Source organism: Hemiscyllium ocellatum, chromosome 9 (genome assembly GCF_020745735.1).
Source record: "Hemiscyllium ocellatum isolate sHemOce1 chromosome 9, sHemOce1.pat.X.cur, whole genome shotgun sequence".
Classification (NCBI taxonomy): Eukaryota; Metazoa; Chordata; class Chondrichthyes; order Orectolobiformes; family Hemiscylliidae; genus Hemiscyllium; species Hemiscyllium ocellatum.
Genome location: NC_083409.1, coordinates 52,142,360 through 52,161,678, shown reverse-complemented (window position 1 = coordinate 52,161,678; position 19,319 = coordinate 52,142,360). Strand labels below are relative to the sequence as shown.

The window sequence follows — 19,319 nt, the reverse complement described above, 5'->3', positions numbered from 1 at the left end:
GACCCAGCACCAATCCTTGTGACACTCCAGTAGTCACAGGCCTAAATGGCTAGATTGTGGAAGATTAGATTAGATTCCCCATAGTGTGGAAACAGCTTTTCGGTCCAACAAGTCCACACCAACCCTCCAAAGAACAATCCACCCAGACCCATTCCCCTATGTTCACCCCTGACTAATGCACCTAATTACTATGGGCAAGTTAACATGGTCAATTCACCTAACCTGCACATCTTTGGACTGTGAGAGGAAACCGGAGCACCAGGAGGAAATCCACACACATGGGGAGAATGTGCAAACCCACACAAACAGTTGCCCAAGGCGGGAATTGAACCTGGGTCCCTGGTGCTGAGAGGCAGCATTGCTAACCACTGAGCCACCCCAATTTCTCCCTATATTCCATGAGATCTAACTTTGCTAACCAGTCTCCCATGCGCAACCTTGTCGAACGCCTTACTGAAGTCCACATAGATCACATCTACCACCCTGCCCTCATCAGTCCTCTTTGTTACTTCCTCAAAAAACTCAATCAAGTTTGTGAGATGTAATTTCCCACGCATAAAGCCATGTTGACTATCCATAATCGGTCCTTGCCTTTCCAAATACATGTACATCCTGTCCCTCAGGATTCACTCCAATAATTTGCCCATCACTGACGTCAGGCTCATTGCCCTGGCTTCTCCTTACCACCTTCATTTAAACAGTGGCACCACGTAAGCCAACTTCCAGTCTTCTGGCATCTCACCTGTGACAATTGATCGTACAGATATCTCAGAAAGAGGCCCAGCAATCATTTCTGTAACTTCCCACAGAGTTCGAGGGTACACCTGTTCAAGTCCTAGGGATTTATCCACTTTTACTTTCTTGAAACATCCAGCACTTCTTCCTCTGTAATATGGATGTTTTTTCAAGATATCACCATCTATTTCCCTACATTCTATATCTTCCATGTCCTTTTCCACAGTCGATATTGATGCAAAATACTCGTTTAGTGTCTCCCCCATCTCCTGCAATTCCACACAAGGGCTGCGTTGTTGATCTTTGAGGGGCCCTATTCTCTCCCTAGTTACTCTTTTGTCCTTAATGTCTTTGGAAAAACCTTTGGATTCTCTTTAACTCTATTTGCCAAAGCTATCTCATGTTCCCTTTTTGTCTTCCTGATTTCCCTCTATACTCCTACTGCCTTTATACTCTTCTTAGGTTTCACTCGATCTATTTTGTCTAATACCTGACATATGTTTCCTTCTTTTTCTTAACCAGACCCTCAATCTCTTGAGTCATCCAGCATTCCCTACACCTACCAGCCTTTCCTTTCACCTTAACAGGAATATTCAGTCTCTGGACTCTCATTATCTCCTATCTGAAGGCTTCCCATTTTTCCAGCCGTCTCTTTACCTGGGAACACCTGCTCTCAATCAGCTTTTGAAAGTTCTTACCTAATACCATCAAAATTAGTGACAGTTGAGACTGCCACATTGCAACAATACTTAGTGTGGTAATGCTGCATTGTGGTGATCAAAAGATTTTAATCCACTTAAACATAAATTATTTCCCTGCCCAAGGAGTCATAGCATAAATCCAATCTCTCATTTTTGAACAATGGGAAGTATTGTCTGGCCAGTGTCAATTTTTGGACTTGCACCACCAAAATATATTAACAATGTTCGGTGTAATTTTTTTTGATGGCCTGCTGTTCATAGGTTAGCTATTATAGCAATTGTAATTGCTTTAAAAATAATTACTTGCCTGTGTAACTCTTCTAGTGTCCTGAGGAAGTATGTATGCAGATCCATGCATGCCACCTTTTCTAATTGAATTATTGTTTGTCACACACTTTAGTTGAATTTAAATTGGAAAAAAAAATCTGAATGAAAAACAGATATTGGTCAAAGTGACCATGAAGCTGTTCAAGTGTTGTAAACACCTCTCTGGTTCATGTCCTCGTTAGGCAAAGACATTTCTCCCCAAACTGGCATGTGTGATTCTGATGCCACACTAATATAGTTGTGTTAAGAGTCCTTTTGCAACTTTTAGACTGCTCCTATGCATCAAACCACTGTGAATAGCTCAAGAAGGCTCTCTACCATTCCAGTAATTTAGAAGTAACTACTAGCTTTCCCAGTGATGCCCATGTCCTGAAAATTGTATTGGAAAGCGGAAATAATGACTACTATTGGATTCTACTTGGTTTGCAAAAAGTTATCATGCTTGCTATTTTGTTTTTAAGTCGAATTTGCACTTACTTACTTACTTTTAATAAATCATTTTCATTATTTCTAGCTTGGAACCTTGATTGATTATATGTTCTGAAGTGATTTGTTATTAATTGCTTGGATTCGTTTCGAAGTTATGATTTTTTTTGTCTAGAATTTGGTACCTTAAGTGGTAAACATGTTGCGCTCTAGAAAAATGCAACACCCATACTAGCCAGTTATCTCCTATATAATCAATGGGCTGTGACAATTGCAAAGAATAAAGTTTACTTTGTTTAATATTTCAGAGCAACAGTATTTTGAAGTGGAAAAACGACTCACCCAGGGGCAAGAAAAGTTAGTGTCTGAGATGCAGGAATGTCAAAAACTGCGTGAGGAAGTTTCTGCACTTAGTAAGTATGAGCAACAATATTAAATCTGAAAAATGGCAATGGTTATTTGGATATTTAAGGACTGCTTGATGTTTGCAATATATTTTTCATTTTTGTAGATGAGCAATTGAAGGTGATCAAAGCAAAAAATGAGGAACTAGGATCCGCTCAGGAAAAACTGATCAGTGTCGAGGTATGTGATGTCTCCAAACAATCTCTCCACTTTGGGAATTTGCCTCTTTACGCTTGTTGAGTTGTTATAATCACAGCTAGCCTGACTAGTGTCTTGTTCAAGTAGGTGAATTGATTGTGTAACATGTCCCAAGATTAAAGGGATGTGTCATTACAAGTTACATTAGATTACAAGTGTCATTAGGGCAAAGATCATAAGTTTGCTGAAAATGCATACATTATTTATCGTAAGTAAAGTTCACTTCTGAACAAGAAAGCACCCTTAACCGTATCAAAGTGTTTGAAGATGTTATGGGGTTCTAGTTGTTTGAAACTAACAGCAAGAAGATTGTTTCCAGTTTATACTTAAACAGGAGTACGAATAAACAAAAAGCAGTAGATTATATTCTCTTCAGCTGCCATTTGTCTGAGAGCTCAGGCTGAGGCTTTGCACATCCTGTACCACATGGGAAATTCTAGAGTCTCATAGCAGTTGGACGGCCACATGTGCAGGAGCAACTCCAAGTTGTCTGTTCTGGACCTTGAGTGGCAGCCTGGGCACAGTGGTGCATTCACAAGTCTGTGCAGTTCATGGATAGCACTTTGCAGCTCACTTGCTGCTTAGAGAAGTGCAGGCAGAATAGAAAGGCTTACTGCGAGACTGAAGAGGAGGACTGGGTACTGAGGAAATGTACTGAGTGTATCTTGTTCAATACCATTTAGGCCATGATTTGGAGATGCTGGTGTTGGACTGGGCTGTACAAAGTTAAAAATCACACAACACCAGGTTATAGTCCAATAGGTTCAATTGGAAGCACTAGCTTTTGGAGTGCTGCTGCTTGCTTCTTTTCCTTAACCAAACCCTCAATTTCTCTAGTCATCCAGCCTTTCCTTTCAGCCTAACAGGGATATACTGTTTCTGGACTCCTATTATCCTTTTGTTTGCAAACATCTGCCCCCAATCAACCTTTGAGAGTTCTTGCCTAATCCCATCAAAAATTGCCTTTCTCCAGTTGAGAACTTCAACTTTTAGATCTGGTCTATCCTTTTCAATCACTATTTTAAAACTAATAACATTATACCCATTGGCCCCAAGTGCTCCCCTATTGACACCTCAAGTCACCTTATTTCCCAAGAATAGGTCAAGTTTTGCACCTTCTCTAGGAGGTAAATCCACATACCGAATCAGAAAATTTGCTTGTAATATTAAACAAATTCCCCTCCATCTAACCTCTTAACACTATGGCAGTCCCAGTCTATATTTGGAAAATTAAAATTGAGCTGCGGTGTGTGAGGAGTCCTGATGTGTAAGATGAGTTATGCGTACAGGAAAGCGGTTTTTTCCATTAGTAAAGGGAGTCACTAACCCAGGGGTGTAGATTTAAGATAAGAAGTATAATCACTGAGAGAGAGCTAATGACCGGTGTTTTAGTTCAGAAAATGATGAAAGTCTGAAATTTGCTACGTTAAAGTGTGGTCGAGGCAGAACACTCAACATTTAAGCAGTATATTCTCTTGTTTAATGTGATTAGACTGGTGAGATCTTTGTGGAAATGATGGACCAAATGACTGGCTCCTCTGCTGGAAGTGTCTGTATATTTCATGGGACTCTGACACCAATGATATTGTAAGATGAATCAGTTGTACCAAAGGGATATGCACTTTGTGAACTGCAGCAGGTGAGAAGGGATGTACAATGAAAATAAGTAGACCAATGAAAGAATTGAGTAAGGAAGCACATTGGCAAAGGAATAAACCTTTGAAAGAATCGGAGTCTGGAAAGATGTGAAAACTTGAAATGTAAGAGCACCTATCCACAGTCCATAATAAAACAGGGGGATCCAAATGAATTGCTGAGACATAACTGACTAATTTTTAGCAAATGGTAATACTTTATATTCATGTTTTCATGCTTTTATGGGATGTTGCTAGCTCCTAATCACTTTCAAGAAGCTGAGCTGCTACCTTAAACCTATGCAGGCCATTTTGAGAAGGAACTTCAAGATTTTGATCCAATGACAATGTAGCAACTGTGTTTTGGTTGCAAGCAAGAATGGAATGAGGTTTGAAGGAGAGCTTGCAGCTGGTGTTTCCACTTTTTCCCCTTGTTCTGCAGTGATAGAGGTTGCATGCTTGTGTTGTTGGAGTTTCGAGAGTTGCTACAGTGCATTTTGTAAGGACATATGTTGCATTCACAGTGGAGGGACAGCAAATTTAAGCAGATGTTTGGTTTGCTTTTTCTTCCTGGATGGTGTTGGATTCTCAAATATTGGATGTGTGGTCATTTAGGTAAGTGTGGAGAGTATGCCATCACACTCTTGACTTGTGCATTGTAGATGGTGGACGGATTTTGGAGTCAAGAAGTCGAGCTAATCACCATAAAATTCCCAGCGTCTGACCCCCTCTTGGGGCCATAGTATTAAATGTTTGGTCCATTCAATTTTTGGTTTGATTTAGTCAAGATAAAAATAAAATGGAATGCTAACTTGATGTTTTAAAATTGTAAAACAGAATCAACTTGCACGCACAAAAGATGAGTTGGATAGTGAAAAACGAGAACTGGTGAGAACACTTGAGCGTCGGTCGCAGGAAGTGGAACGCTTGAATGGTATGTGTTAATAAGTTGATTTTAAATTTAGTTCACCTTTTTGAAAAATTGCAACATGTTTGTGAAGATCTTGAGCCTTTTTAAAAATATTTTCTGTAAAATCTTTGTTGACAAAATTAGGAAGTTACAAAAATATGAAAATATAGCATCATAGTAACAATAACAATAATAAACGTTCTGCTATACAATTCTACAAAATAAATCAAAACTACACTCCTTACAAATCAGTAAATAAATAAGTAACGCCGCTCAGTGCAACAAAACCATGGCTCTCAACCTTCGAGAGCATCAATTATTAAACCCATATTTGTTCGAAATTCTTCCTGTAATGGCATTAGGTTTATCAGACCAAACCATCATGGCTCAATGAAATCCTTAATCAAAATGGCGGGCATATCTGTTTCCAGATAATTCAAAAAGGGATGCCAAGTCTTGTAAAAGTTGTCCGTTTTTTGGTGTACCATATTTGTAAGAAAGTCTAAAGGAATGTGTTCTATAATTAACTTAGGCCACCCTGACAGACCCGGGGATTCTCAGACACCCAGTACTCGCACAAAAAGTGAGAATGTTAAAAAGCTTTTTCCCACGTACATCTAAGGGAGGTAAATTTGGCAAACTCTGGAGCAATGAGACTAGGTCGACCCAACCATGATGTTGGAAGGACCCCATCTTTGAAGGTCTCGTTTAATCTTGTCAAACAAATGAACAAACTTAGCCTTGAATAATTGATCAAAACTAGGGGTAACAGAGAGGCCCAAGTAAAGAAAATCTCCCTGTGCACACTTCAAGGGGAACCTTCTACATCAGGTATTCTCATAAGACCCCCCATAGGTAAAGCCTCTGACTTTGAAAAATTGATCTTTATTCTGAGAAAGAACCAAATGAATTAATACAGTGTATCAAACAAGGCACTGAGACTGCCAGGTTCGAAAGAAAAATAAGAACATCATCAGCATATAGTATAATTTTACGCACGCTCAACACTACCTTTTGAGACAGCTGTATTAGGGTCTCCACGAATGACCTCCATCAAATGGCTCAATCACCAGTGTGGTAAGCAAAGGTGAGGGGCAAACTTGCCAACTGCCCCGACCAGTGTTAATATTGTTAGACTTTATACCATCGGTGAGAACCCGCTGCCAGAGGATCACTGTCAAGAACCCTTATCCATCTAGTGAACACTGCACCCAGGTGGAATTGCTCCAAGGTATAAAAAAGTTACGGCCATTCTACCCAATCAAATGCCTTCTCTGCATCCAAAGAGACCACCAACCCCTGAACCGAACGCTGCTGGCACACTTGAATCAAGTTAAGCAACCTCCTAATATCACTAGAGGATCTGCCTTTAATGTGCAGGTCATTTCAAAGTTGATGATCCAATGTTACAATTTTTAAAATTATCAAAATATTTTCTGGAAAAACATTTAATTTCACACTTAACTAATGCAAGCTTGAATTTTAGCAAGTGGATCAGGTGAAAATGTTCTTTTTTGCCTGTGATCCTGCTTCTCGTTTTCAATTTATCAAAAAAGTTTAAGTGGAATGCTGGAGAAATCTTTTGACCTGTGGATTTAAATATTTGTTTTTGCAGAGGATTTGAAATGTCTCAATGATAAACTTGTCGAAGCAAATTCAGCAAAGATAGATCTTCAGTTAAAACTTGATGAATTTCAGGTATCAGAAGTCTCTGTTAAGGTGAGTATAATGTAAAGTTGCTTTATCTCATTGAATCATTATCAATATGAAAGCAGGCCCTTCAGTCCAGCAAGTTCCACCCAGACCTATTCCCCTATTATCTACATTTACCTGTGACTAATGCACCTAACTACACACCTTTGAACACTGGGCAATTTAGCATGGCCAATTCACCTAACCTGCACAACTTTGGGTTGTGGAGAAAAAACTGGAGCACCCGGAGGACACCCACACAGACACTGGAAGAATGTGCAAACTCTCTGCAGACTGTCCCCCGGGGCTGGAATCGAGCCCGGGACCCTGGCACTTAGGCAGTAGTGCTAACCACTGAGCCATTGTGCCACCACAATCTGTCAATCACTATAGCTTGAAACATCCGTTCTGTCTTCAAATTATGTAAATTCAGTAATGCATGGATTTTTAGAAATGGCACTTAACCTCTAATTTTCAAGCCCTAAAATAGAAAATCGTACTTTTTTTGTCATTGTCTTGCATGATTTTATGCCACTGTACCCTAACTGAACTGGATCAAGCAGTCAGAAGTGCATTCTAGGTTGGGCTGACTATATGGAGCATTGACATAATTTACAAACATATGAAAGGATTTGCTGAAAGAAATTTGTTTCTTGGATGCAGTAATTGTGTACGTTACTTGCTGCAATGGGGGAGTGATAGAAACGTTGACTAAATGTTGTGTAAATTACAGAAGCAGAGCAGATCAAGTGCCAAGAAAGCAGCATAACGTAATTCATATCACTGCCATCTTTCAGAGTTGTCAGTCTCCATCCAGTAGTCTGCATCCAAAAGGTAGTTGCAGAAACGTTGGATATATTGGTCATGATTTTCCAAGCTTGGAGCCACCCCAGTTAATTGGACATTTCACAACTGTCATGTTTATCTTCAAGAAAGAGAGAAGTTGGAAGCCTGCAGTGCGCCAACACTGAAATTGCTAAGTTTCAGCAATGCACTTACAGTATGATCAAACGTAATTTTACAAAAAAAAAGTAGTGACTGACAAATTAGTTTTGAGGTAGATGAAGAGTGGATGTGAATTTCAGAAAAGATTTTTAAAAAGATGTCATGCTCAAAGTTGATATGCAAGATGAGCAGTAATGGAGTTGAACATGTATGATCAAGAACAGGGGATTAGTCAGGATAAAAGATAAATTTAGGTATTTTAAGCAAGCCAGACTGTGAAACTAGAGAGTTCTGGTCTCCATATTTCAGGAAGGTTATGCTTGCCTTGTTAGGGCAGTAAAAGTCTACTGGATTAATTCCTAGCTTGACTGTGTTGTCTCATCACAACCTGAGTTCCACTGTCTCAAATTTGAGTGATTTCATGGATGAAAATAGCAGACGAGCTTGACAGGGTAGAGACAGAGGAAACAGCCCGACTGACTAGTTCTAGATTGTACATTGTTGGGATGAGAGATTGATCATGTGTCAGTTGAGAGCTGACTAAGAGGATTATGAATGCTCAAATGTAGTTTGCACTTATGATTGAGATTTTCAGTCACCCACATGGAAGGAATATGGGGAGCGGGTTTAAAAAGAAACAAATTGAGGCAAATTATTAGGTATGTTTATGTATTGACTGGCAGAGATCCTGTTATTGTTGAGGCCAAAGTAGCATAGCTTAAATTTTGCATTAAGGTGAAGAATGTGCAGACTGTGGTTGGCTCTCCATGAGGAGTAGGCGGATTGTGCTGTGCCTGCCACACTGTGTGTTTAAACTTGTATATTTTATCAAAAAGAACTATGAGTCGACACTTAAAAACAGTGAACATAATTTTAGAACAGTAAAGTATACTATAAACTTAAGCTGAACACTATAAACTATCTTATGCTTTAACTTTGTATAATCATATACCACCACACTAGAACTTGGCCAGGTTCCACGTGATGATAACTACTACTTCTGATGGTCTTGGAAATGCCTTCTCTTTTGGTGGTTCTTCTCAAATTACTGTGCTTAGTGGGTTTTTGTGGCAATTGTTATTCTACTGAGTCTTCACGCCCTTTTGGGAGGGTCTTGAAGATCTGCCAATGAATTGATTAGGTTTGATTACTCTGATCAATCAGACCCAACCAGGTATTGGCACATTGATGGTAAGGTGGCCGTTTGGTGTCCATTATGGTAGGTGCTGGGTGCATATAGCCCCTCCAAAGAAGGGTGCTCGGTGCCTCAGTATCTAGTGAATGACCCGATGCTCCCGGTTGTCCAGAGGGCAGCTTTCCATTGTCCCATTGACGTCCAAATTCAAGTCTGTATTGCAGTGTCTGCAGCTGTCAAGTTTGTTTACAAACTGTCAGTGGCAACTGCAATCTGTCTGGATCCTGCAGCATGTGGATTAGCACAATCACTTCGGTCAAGGCTGGGTTCTGTTCCCACAATGCTTTAATCGGTGTCCATCTTTTGTAACTCCATGGTAAATTTATTATTGTTCATCATAAGTTCATTATTTCAGTTGGTCCTGTCTGGCCACAATTGCTGTGATCCTGGTTAGTTTTTATCCTGAATAAATAAGAATTAACATAGTCTGCAACAATCTGGTATTTTTCTGGCAAGTAGAAGTAGATATTCTTTGTGGCCAGGCAGCCTATCTTTCAGCATCTCTTGAAGCAACATTGACCTTATTTTGTCCTGAAAAGTCTTAATAAATCTGTTCGAACGTGTTGCAACACACCTTAATGACAGGTGAGACATGAATCTGAACCTCCTGTCTCAACGAAGGGTCATTGCTACTGCATCAGAATAGAGTCTGGTGACTTTTCTTGTTCTGCCTATTTCTGAAGATGGGGCAAAGTCGAAATAACTTTCCTAAGGTTAAGAGGTGGAAATAGAGTTCTATTGGGTTATCCCAGTGAGCCTGCATTGTGTTGCAAAATTTGAAACCGGTTCTCGGATTGTCAGTAAGCTGGAACTAAATTAGAGTGTTCTTTTGATAGTTCTCACCTTCATGTTTGTGTGGTATTTCAGCTATCAAGAGATGCTGAGCAGACTATGGAAAACAATTCTATACACAAAATCATTTAACTGATTGTTGGCTGAAAGTAGATGAAATACTTTGTGATGGGGAGATGCCGGTGTTGGATAGGGTGGATAGGGAAAAATATTTTGTGACTCGTTAATGCATAATCACTCATTTGGAGCAAATCCAAGATTATGCAAAGTAACTATGAGTACAAATGTTAGGTTTGGTCTGAAATACAACTATATTTGTATGTACGTTTGGTCTTGACATATAAATATTTTATGGAAGTGGGGTACCCCTTTTGGTTGTCTGTGCTGAGTTACATAGTCCAATATATTAAAGCATTGTGGTATTTTAAGGCAGAAATAGCTTGACATTTGTTTAGAATTTAATGTAAATAAGGATTTGGATTTGAGACGACAGTTGAATCAACCATGATCTTGTAGAATGATGGAGCGTGCCTGATGGCCAAATGGTCACTCCTGCTCTGAATTTGTTTGTTAATGTCGTTGTTGTTTTGTCAGAGGATCTCTTCTGTATTATATCAACAATCAAATGTCGCTGTATTTCCAACAGCTATTCTAAATAAGTGGTCATAAAACTATGATTTCTTTGCAGTATCGCGAAAAACGTCTTGAACAGGAAAAGGAGTTATTGACGAACCAGAATACTTGGTTGAATGCAGAATTAAAGACCAAAACTGATGAGCTACTTAAGCTTCGTCGTGAAAAGAGCAATGAAATTCTTGAACTCAAATGCAGTCTAGAGACCAAAAAAGATGAGGTAATGTATATCTAGTATTTTGCATAATTTATTCATAATCTCTTGTTTGTGAGGGGCCTCCGAAGGTTTGCTTTTCTAAATAGATGGATATTTGGATGCATCAAGGTCGCATAAATTGAAGACTTTGGCCATTCAAGTTTTTTTTTGTGTTGGTGGGGGATCAATGTTTGTTGACAGGAGTGTCCTCTCTATTCTTTGGTAAAGTCATCAAATTTTATGTCCACCAGATTGGGCTGAAAGGTTCTCAGTTTAAAACTTGTTTAAAAGAGTGCTGACCAAGTACATGCTCTAGATTGTACTTAATTTAGGATGAGGCCTAATCTCATCTGGCTTAAGGCAAACATAGCACCAACTGACCTGGCCTGACACCTTAAATTTTCATATTTATTTCGACAATACTTGACCCGAATTCGGGACAGGACTCTGCTCTTAAGTGTTGATTCTAATGTCGTTTGCAGATGTGCAGCATGGATGAGCAGATGCAGACTTTGAAAGTCACGAAGGAAAATTTTGAGAAGCAGATTGAGGAATTAATGAGTAAATTGAAAGAGGTTAGTTTGTTTCCAATTCTGCAATAAAGTTGAGTATTTCAAAACTGGTTATGTTGTACCTGTTTAATGGCTATTTTCTGTTATTGATTGTTTTGCTTGTTCCAAGATAATTTGTCACAAATTGAAATAACGGCCATTCAATGGATCAAGTTTCTCAGGTCTGCTGATATTGTAAAATTTTAATTTTCAGTTTTCATGGTTTAAGCACTGTTGCAAACAATCCACTATAGTTGTGAAACTTAACCGCAACAAAGATCAAATTATACAGCATAGATGAAATTTGAACTGTCTTGAATTTGGTCTGTAATGGTATTTCTAAGGTTTAATGAGAATTGGGAGTTGAATTTTAAACTTATTTGTAATACCTGCATTAATAATTATAGACTACGATTGAGACCATTTTACATTCACGTGGTTACAAGACCCATTTTTTGGGCATAAATGCATTTTCACAAGTGGGGACAGAATTGAAGTTATAAAGACAAGTGCAAAAGAAAAGTAATTAAGTAACAAGTGGTTTTCAGCCTATCCATGTTGGAAAGCCAGTTTTCAACAGAGTGACCGAACGTAGGTTTCTCATTCTGTTTTGCTGACTGGACTTCTTCTGTCTTCATCATTGATTCATTATTTTCTCCCTCCCGTCCTTATTTCAAAGACCCCCTCCTTTGGTGTATTTGTGATGCTTGCACTTTACATTTGAGCTTTTAAAACTGAGCATATCCACTATCCACTCTATGATCAAATGCGCCCTGCGTTCTTCTTATTTCCTTCATGCATGGGCAGTTCACAGTCATTCTGAAATTGCCTAGGTAGTCTATTCTCTCTTTAAATTTTTTTAATGGTCATCTTTATACTGGATGTAAGTTTGCTCGCTAAGCTGGAAGGTTCATGTACCTCAGCGTGAGCTATAAATCTTGATGCTATCATTCATTACTGTCTTCTCACTGATTCTTTAACATGCTAATCGGTTATAGGATTATAATAGTTTGTCTCTCTTAGTTGACTGACTAGATCATGACTTAGATAAGGTAACACCAATGTACAATTTGCGCCTCTGCATAGAAGATGTCATCTCCTAGTGATTTGGCATGTTTTCCAACTAATAACATCAATTACAAAAACCAAGTTTGTCTCAGCAGTAATGATCAACGCCTAAAATAAATCAAAGCTCAACATTACCATATAACCTATTACACTTCGTCATCGGGTAGACTTTGTTATCTTTTTTAAGATAGTTGTGTTTGAATAATATAACTTAACCTCTGAGCATTCGTGCATGTCTCGACCAAAGCTTCAGCAGTAGTAGCCAAAAAAGCTTAAGTCAAAATGTTTTGTTGAGCTCGGCCATCTGGATTTTTTGTTCTAAAGAAACTATTTAACAGCTAGTTACAATTAAGCAAAATCTGCTTATTTAGTAGAGGCAATGGCCTAGCAGTATTATTACCAGACTGTTAATCCAGAGACCCAGGAAACGTTCAGCGGTCCCAGGTTCAAATAGTGGAATTTTACTTCAATTTTAAAAATAAATCTGGAATTAAGAGTCTAATGATGACCGTGAAACCATTACCAGTTCTCTGGAAAAAGCCCCACTCGTTTCACTAATATCTTTTAGACAGGAAGCTGCCATCTGAACCTGGTCTGTCCGACATGTAATTCCTGACTCTTAAACTACCCTTTGGGCAGTGAGGAATGGGTAACAATGATGCCTCGCAGCAATGCCCTCATCCTGTGAATGAATAAAGAGGGGAAAAAAATCCAAACGCAAGAAGACCACATCCAGCCTGCTTGCGTGGTTGCTACATCCTCTACCTCCACCACCAACACAGCAGTAGTGTGCACTATCTACAATGTGCACTGCAGAAATTCACCAAAGATTCTCAGACAACAGCAAACCCATAACCATTTCCATCCGGAAGGACAATGGGAGCAATACCACCTCTAAGCTCCCCTCCAAGCCACTGACTATCCTGACTTGGAAATATATCGCCATTCCTTCACTGTCACTCTGTCAAAACCCTAGACTTCACTCCTAAATGACATTGTGGGTCAACACGCAGTGTGGAATGCAGTGGTTAAAGAAGGCAGCTCACCCCTACCATCTCAAGAGCAACTAGTGACGGGCAATAAATACTGACCAGGCCTCAATGCCCACACCCCACAGAATGAATGAATATTAAAATAACTTAAATCAAAATAATAAATAATGAAAAATAATTGAACACAGTTCTTCAGCTTCTTTTTGAAGTGATCAATTGCAAATGTATGTTTTTTAAAAAATAACTCGCATGCTTTCTTTTCCTAGTCTAAGGAGCAGTCAGCAGTCATGGAGGAAAGGTTTCGAAATGAACTGAATGCCCATGTGAAGTTGTCAAACTTGTACAAGGTAAACTTTCAGTTTTGTGCAGTTTATTATGCTCTTTTAAGATACACTTTTAATGCTTTGGAAGCTAATATAGTTAAAATAACTATACATTATATAACTCTCATTTACACAGTCACTGGCAAAATACCATTCGGAAATGTTTGAGGGAGGATTTTAAACCAGGAAGATGAATTATTTCACTCACGGGTTACTTAGTGGTTCATTATTTCTATCTGCAGCGTTATCAAGTACAAATAAAACATTAATGTGTATCAGCCTTTTGTGTCTTTTCACAAATATTTAATTTTATCCTTCTGTGCTCCCTTTTTTGCCTTTTGTAGCGAGTGTGAGTGCACTGTTCAAATTCATCATTAAATTATATTTACATTTATGCTGAATTTGACGTCTGCCCCCATTCAGCGTTTGAAAGTTCTTGTCTAATACCATCAAAACTAACCTTCCTCCAGTTTAGAACCTGAACTTTCAGATCTGGTCTGTCTTTTTTCCATTACTATTTTAAGACTAATAGAATTATGGTTGCTGTCCCCCACTGACACCTTAACCACCTGCCCTGCCTTATTTCCCTAGAGTAGGTCAAGTTTTGCACCTTCTCTAGTAGTTACATCCACATACTGAATCAGAAAATTTTCTTGTACACACTTAACAAATTCCTCTCCATCTAAACCTTCAACACTATGGCAGTCTCAGTCTATGTTTGGAAAGTTAAAATCCCCTACCATAACCACCCTATTATTCTTACAGATAACTGAGATCTCCTTACAAGTTTGTTTCTCAGTTTCCCTCTGACTATTAGGAGGACCACGATACAATCCCAATGAGGTGATCATCCCTTTCTTATTTCTCAGTTACACTCAACTAACTTCCCGGGATGTATTTCCATCGTGCCCCTTTTGTGCACACATGCAAACAGACACAGGTAGGCAAAACATTGCTATGGATGGAAGGAAAAAATATGTTTGACTCAATTGAGTCACCCCAGGTTCGCATGGCTTGCCAGGATAATCCATGTTTCCAACTTTTTCTGATCTTCATTCTCTTCTCCAGGTTCTTCTCACCTCTCAGGATGCACAAGCAGTTTGTTATGTTAACTACCAGGTCTCTTAGTTACTGGTCAAAGCCCTTAGCTTGCAGCAACTGACAAAGGAAGATCAATTGATTTCATAGCTATTTTACTTGAAAGGAAGATGTACCATCTGCCCACGCACCCAGGTTAATTATATACACTTCCTGATGCCAGCCTGTGCATATACCTCCTTCTGTGCTTGAACACAGCAACAATGTAATCACAATTTGTCAGTAACTTTTGTTTTTATCAAAAATGCAGTAATACCTTGCACACTAACCAAGAAAACAAAGAACTGTACATGCTAAAATCAGAAACAGAAATCACTGGAAAAAATCGGGTCTAGCTGCAATTGTGGAGAGAAAGCAGAGTTAATGTTTTGGGTCCAATAATCCTTCTAAACTTTACTGTCTGCCATACCCCTACTTCATCATTTTCACAACAGAAATGGGCATGATACATTTATCAGATAGAACAGTTGGAAAAGAATAATGGTAGGGAACGTATTATTGATGATGCTCTTAACTAAATTTGATCATTATTTTCCTTGACCAATCTGAGAATATGTTTGTCCATCCAAAATGTTTGAATGTGATTTTGCTATCTTTGTAAAGCAGAGATTGTCTGCCTGTATTTAAATGATTGCATGTAATTAAATGTATGTAGTATCTGAATGCAGTCTTTTTATTGAATTGCAGGGTTCTGCAGATGATGCAGAAGCAAAGGCGACTGAACTGACCAGAGCGGTTGAGGAGCTTCATAGTCTACTGAAACAAGCAAATGAAGGTTAGACTGCTACATCAAACGATGGCATTTTTTTGTTGGTGTTGTAAATTAGATGTAAAACTAAGCATCTTTTGGAATTGTTATTTGTTTTAGCCCATAAAATCACTGAAGATCAACTGATTGAGGTCGATGCCTCAAAGACCAAACTCGTTGCTGAGCTGAATGAAAAGATCAACCAACTTGAAAAAGAATTGGAAAATGCTAACCATCTCCTGTCAGCTACAAAACGTAAAGGTGCAGATATTAGTTTGATTTTGAGTGATTGTTCCATAAAACATGTTGTGTTTCTCTCTCATCTAACTGCTTGTAATTTTTGCTATAAGGAGTGGCCACCCTTTCAGAAGAAGAACTTTCAGCTATGTCACCCACTGCAGCAGCTGTTGCTAAGATTGTAAAGCCTGGAATGAAACTTACAGAGGTATGATGTTAGTGTCAGGCATCTCTTTTGTTTTACCAAGTATCAAATAACTCACCCAGGCCTGTGCTTTTCTTGAGATCCATTGAAGGTCCTCTTTCATTGTCGCAGTGCCACGAATTTTGTGGTCGCAGTCAAAGCTGAAACCAAATAAGCGCATTTATGATCAAATCCTCGATCTATTGCAAAACTATTAAAATGTTAATACTGCTATTAAGTTTTGGATTTTATGACCACTTCCATTGACGGAACAAAGTATTGTCATTGCTATATTTCTGTCGTTGGAATCTGGGGATTGCTTCTTCTAGCACTTAACAACTAATATACTAAGTTGATGAGTGCTTATTGATCAAATTACATATGGTTACAAAATTGAGAAGATTGGTACCTTGAGTGTTTTGGTCTTTAGAATGGGTGATGTACATAAATACACTTTTTTTTTGTTTCCATGAATAGTTATATAACGGATATGTAGAAGCCCAAGACCAATTGCTACTTGCAAAACAGGAAAATAAGAGAGTCAGCAAATATTTGGCTGAAATTGTGAAAGAAGTGGAAATGAAGGCTCCTCTCTTGAGGCGTCAGCGGGAAGAATATCATCGGGTGCAGAAGGCTGTACCACATCTCTCTGCTAAACTAGAAGAAGCTATGAAGGTAACTCTTAAAACTTCAAATTGAAGATGTGATGATCTTTCTTTTGTTTTTATCTCCTTTGGATTTGGGGTCTGCAATCAAGTCTCAAACTAAGCTGAAAGCTATATGAGACTGAGATGTTGAAGGATTTCTTCATTCACTTTAGTGAGTATTTGGAATTCTTAGTGGGCATTGGATGTTCAAAGCCATAAGACAGGTGCATAAGGCGGACATTTGGCCCATCAATTCCTGATGAAAGGTTTTTGCCTGAAATGTTGATTTTCCTGCTCCTCAGATGCTGCCTGACCTGCTATACTTTTCCAGCACCACTCTAATCTTGACATTTGGCCTGTCAAGTCAGCTCTGCCATTCAGCAAGATTATTTGTAATCTAATACCTCACACCTGCCATATCCCCATGAACCTCAATGCTCTTTTAATTAAAAATGTGTCCAACTTGGCCTCAATAGCCCTCTGTGATATAGAATTCAAGACTCATTACTTTCAAAAAAGAAATGACTTCTCATCTGTGTTGAATGGGCAATCTCTTCGTCTGAGATTATGCCCTCTGGTTCTAAACTCTCCCACAAGTGAAAACAATGGGCTGCATTTTTGGAGGAGTGGTATTCTGCTGCAGATTGCCACTTCTGCATTTCATTTTTGATGAAAGAAGGGATCTGAAGGTGTGAGGTACTAATAGGGTCTGTTGGACATCTCTCTGCAGTTAGAAAGCATGTAGTAGTCTGGCCTTCCCTGACTAATGCTACTTCTTTGGAATATTTCTATTGAAATAGTTTTTCGAAGGGTTTCAAGTGTGTAAAATAGATTTTCCTGGGCGATACCTTCTTTGGAGTCTGTTGCAGTGAGATGGTGTAGGATCGCCACATGCAACTCCTGTGCACTCAGACGAAACTGTTAGTTTTGCTGTAGCTTCCCTATTGAGTACTCTTCCCTTCAAAATCCCTATATACTTGGGGTAAGCCTCATGAAATTTTTCTTTCCACTATTTCCATGAGCAGTATTTCTTTGCTTCGTCAGGAGGACAAAATTTGGCTCTCGGTATTCCTGGTCTGTTCTGACCAGTTCCTTGTACTGTTTCAGCAAGATCTTGCTATTTTTATACTCCATTTCCTTTTGGAAGAAAAGCCATTGGTCTGTGCCTCTCGTGTTACCTGCTGAACTTCGGTGCTAAAATTTTGTGATATATGCATGAGGACCCCCAAATCCTCTGTGCAGTCTTTCTCCTTTGATGTTCAGTCCCTCTATTCTTCCTGCCAAAGTGCATGACTTAATATTTTTCTACATTGTATTCAATCTTCCAAGTTTTTGCCTACCCACTTGAACTTGTCTATATCCCTCTGTAAATTTAAATATATGGGAAATAATTTTAGCTCCAGCACTACTCCCTGTGGCACTGTACTTGTAACAGGTTGCCATCCTGAAAATGCCTCCTTCATCATAACTTCTGTCTTCTGTAAGTTAGCCATTCCTGCCTCTTGATGATCAACACCCTGGGTTCTATCTTCAGTAGCTTTGTGTGATACTTTATTAAACCTTTTGGAAATCGAGATTGATCCATTTCTCGAAACAAATGACATTAAGAAATATAATACCTGTATAGGAAAATGGTTTTGAGGTGGATGACCAGATATGATCTTCAATGGTGGAGCAGACTTTATGCTGCTCCCATCCTCCTAGTGTTGTTAGTAATCAGAACTCTTGGCAGTCACTGGCTTTGATGTCCAAGTGCAAATGCGTATATGAAACTGCACCACCCACAGCTGTAGGATCAAAACAATGATTGCAAGTGAAGTAGTTGTACTGACAGACAGACAGTATGCAAAATATAAATGTTTATTCATTTTTCTCAGCAAACCAATTGTTTATCTAATGTAACAATAAAAGCCAACTATATTCTGTATTTTGTGGTAACCAATTTAGAAAGATCTTTATATGAATGGTGAAGTTGTTATGCAAATCAGTAATGTAGCATAAAGAGATTAGACACGATAAGAACAATCTTTTCTCTATATTGAATCTAAAAGCAAGCAAATATGTTTTGGTAGTCAAATATCCTGTATTGCAATTCACCTAGATTTTGACCATGTATCGACATCCATATTAAGAGATTACAGAAGATTTTGCAGTGTCCCTTTATTGTGATAATCTTGGACTCATTATATTTTTAAAAGCGCATTTCACAATTTACTGCAAAATATTTGAACTTTAAAAATAAATGTTCCAACTGATGACTTGCTTAGCTTCTTGAGAAATGTCAGTACATTGAAATTCAACGTATTGGTAAAACCTACTTTCCTCTGTAGGAAATTCGCCGTTTACAAAAAGACACTGATCAAGCAAATAAACATTCTTCATTGATCACCAGGGAGAACCAGAGATTAAAAATGCAAGTGTCAGACCTCTCTCAACAGGTTGGTAACTAAAAGTTGTATGTTTTGCTTTCAAATGTATTTTGCTTTTTCTGAGCAAGGATCATAGCCGTTTTCCCAAATGGTGATAAGGGAGTGGAATATACGAGATTGATACTTGGCAAGGGTTTGTGTTTCATTTCCCCAGTCTGTCACTTGGTAACAGTTAAGATCAATTAATGTGTGTCAACTTGCATAGACGTACGCATTCATCTTGCTCTATACAGAAACCTTGGGAGGAACAAGT

General features: G+C 38.7%; 1 protein-coding gene across 5 annotated transcripts in view; it reads left to right on the top strand.

Annotated features, from left to right (window-relative positions):
- The window catches only part of tprb (translocated promoter region b, nuclear basket protein), a 151,048-nt gene that overhangs the window by 5,606 nt on the left and 126,123 nt on the right, over positions 1–19,319 (top strand). For 4 of the 5 annotated variants that reach the window (XM_060830306.1, XM_060830303.1, XM_060830304.1 and 1 more), the window contains exons 2-13: positions 2,498–2,602; positions 2,701–2,774; positions 5,264–5,360; positions 6,952–7,055; positions 10,649–10,813; positions 11,272–11,364; positions 13,667–13,747; positions 15,509–15,596; positions 15,690–15,830; positions 15,920–16,014; positions 16,468–16,665; positions 18,968–19,075. In XM_060830306.1, the coding sequence (XP_060686289.1) occupies positions 2,498–2,602; positions 2,701–2,774; positions 5,264–5,360; positions 6,952–7,055; positions 10,649–10,813; positions 11,272–11,364; positions 13,667–13,747; positions 15,509–15,596; positions 15,690–15,830; positions 15,920–16,014; positions 16,468–16,665; positions 18,968–19,075 (1,349 nt within the window). The remainder of the gene's footprint in view (positions 1–2,497; positions 2,603–2,700; positions 2,775–5,263; positions 5,361–6,951; positions 7,056–10,648; positions 10,814–11,271; positions 11,365–13,666; positions 13,748–15,508; positions 15,597–15,689; positions 15,831–15,919; positions 16,015–16,467; positions 16,666–18,967; positions 19,076–19,319) is intronic. The other variant, XM_060830305.1, reaches the window with a different exon arrangement.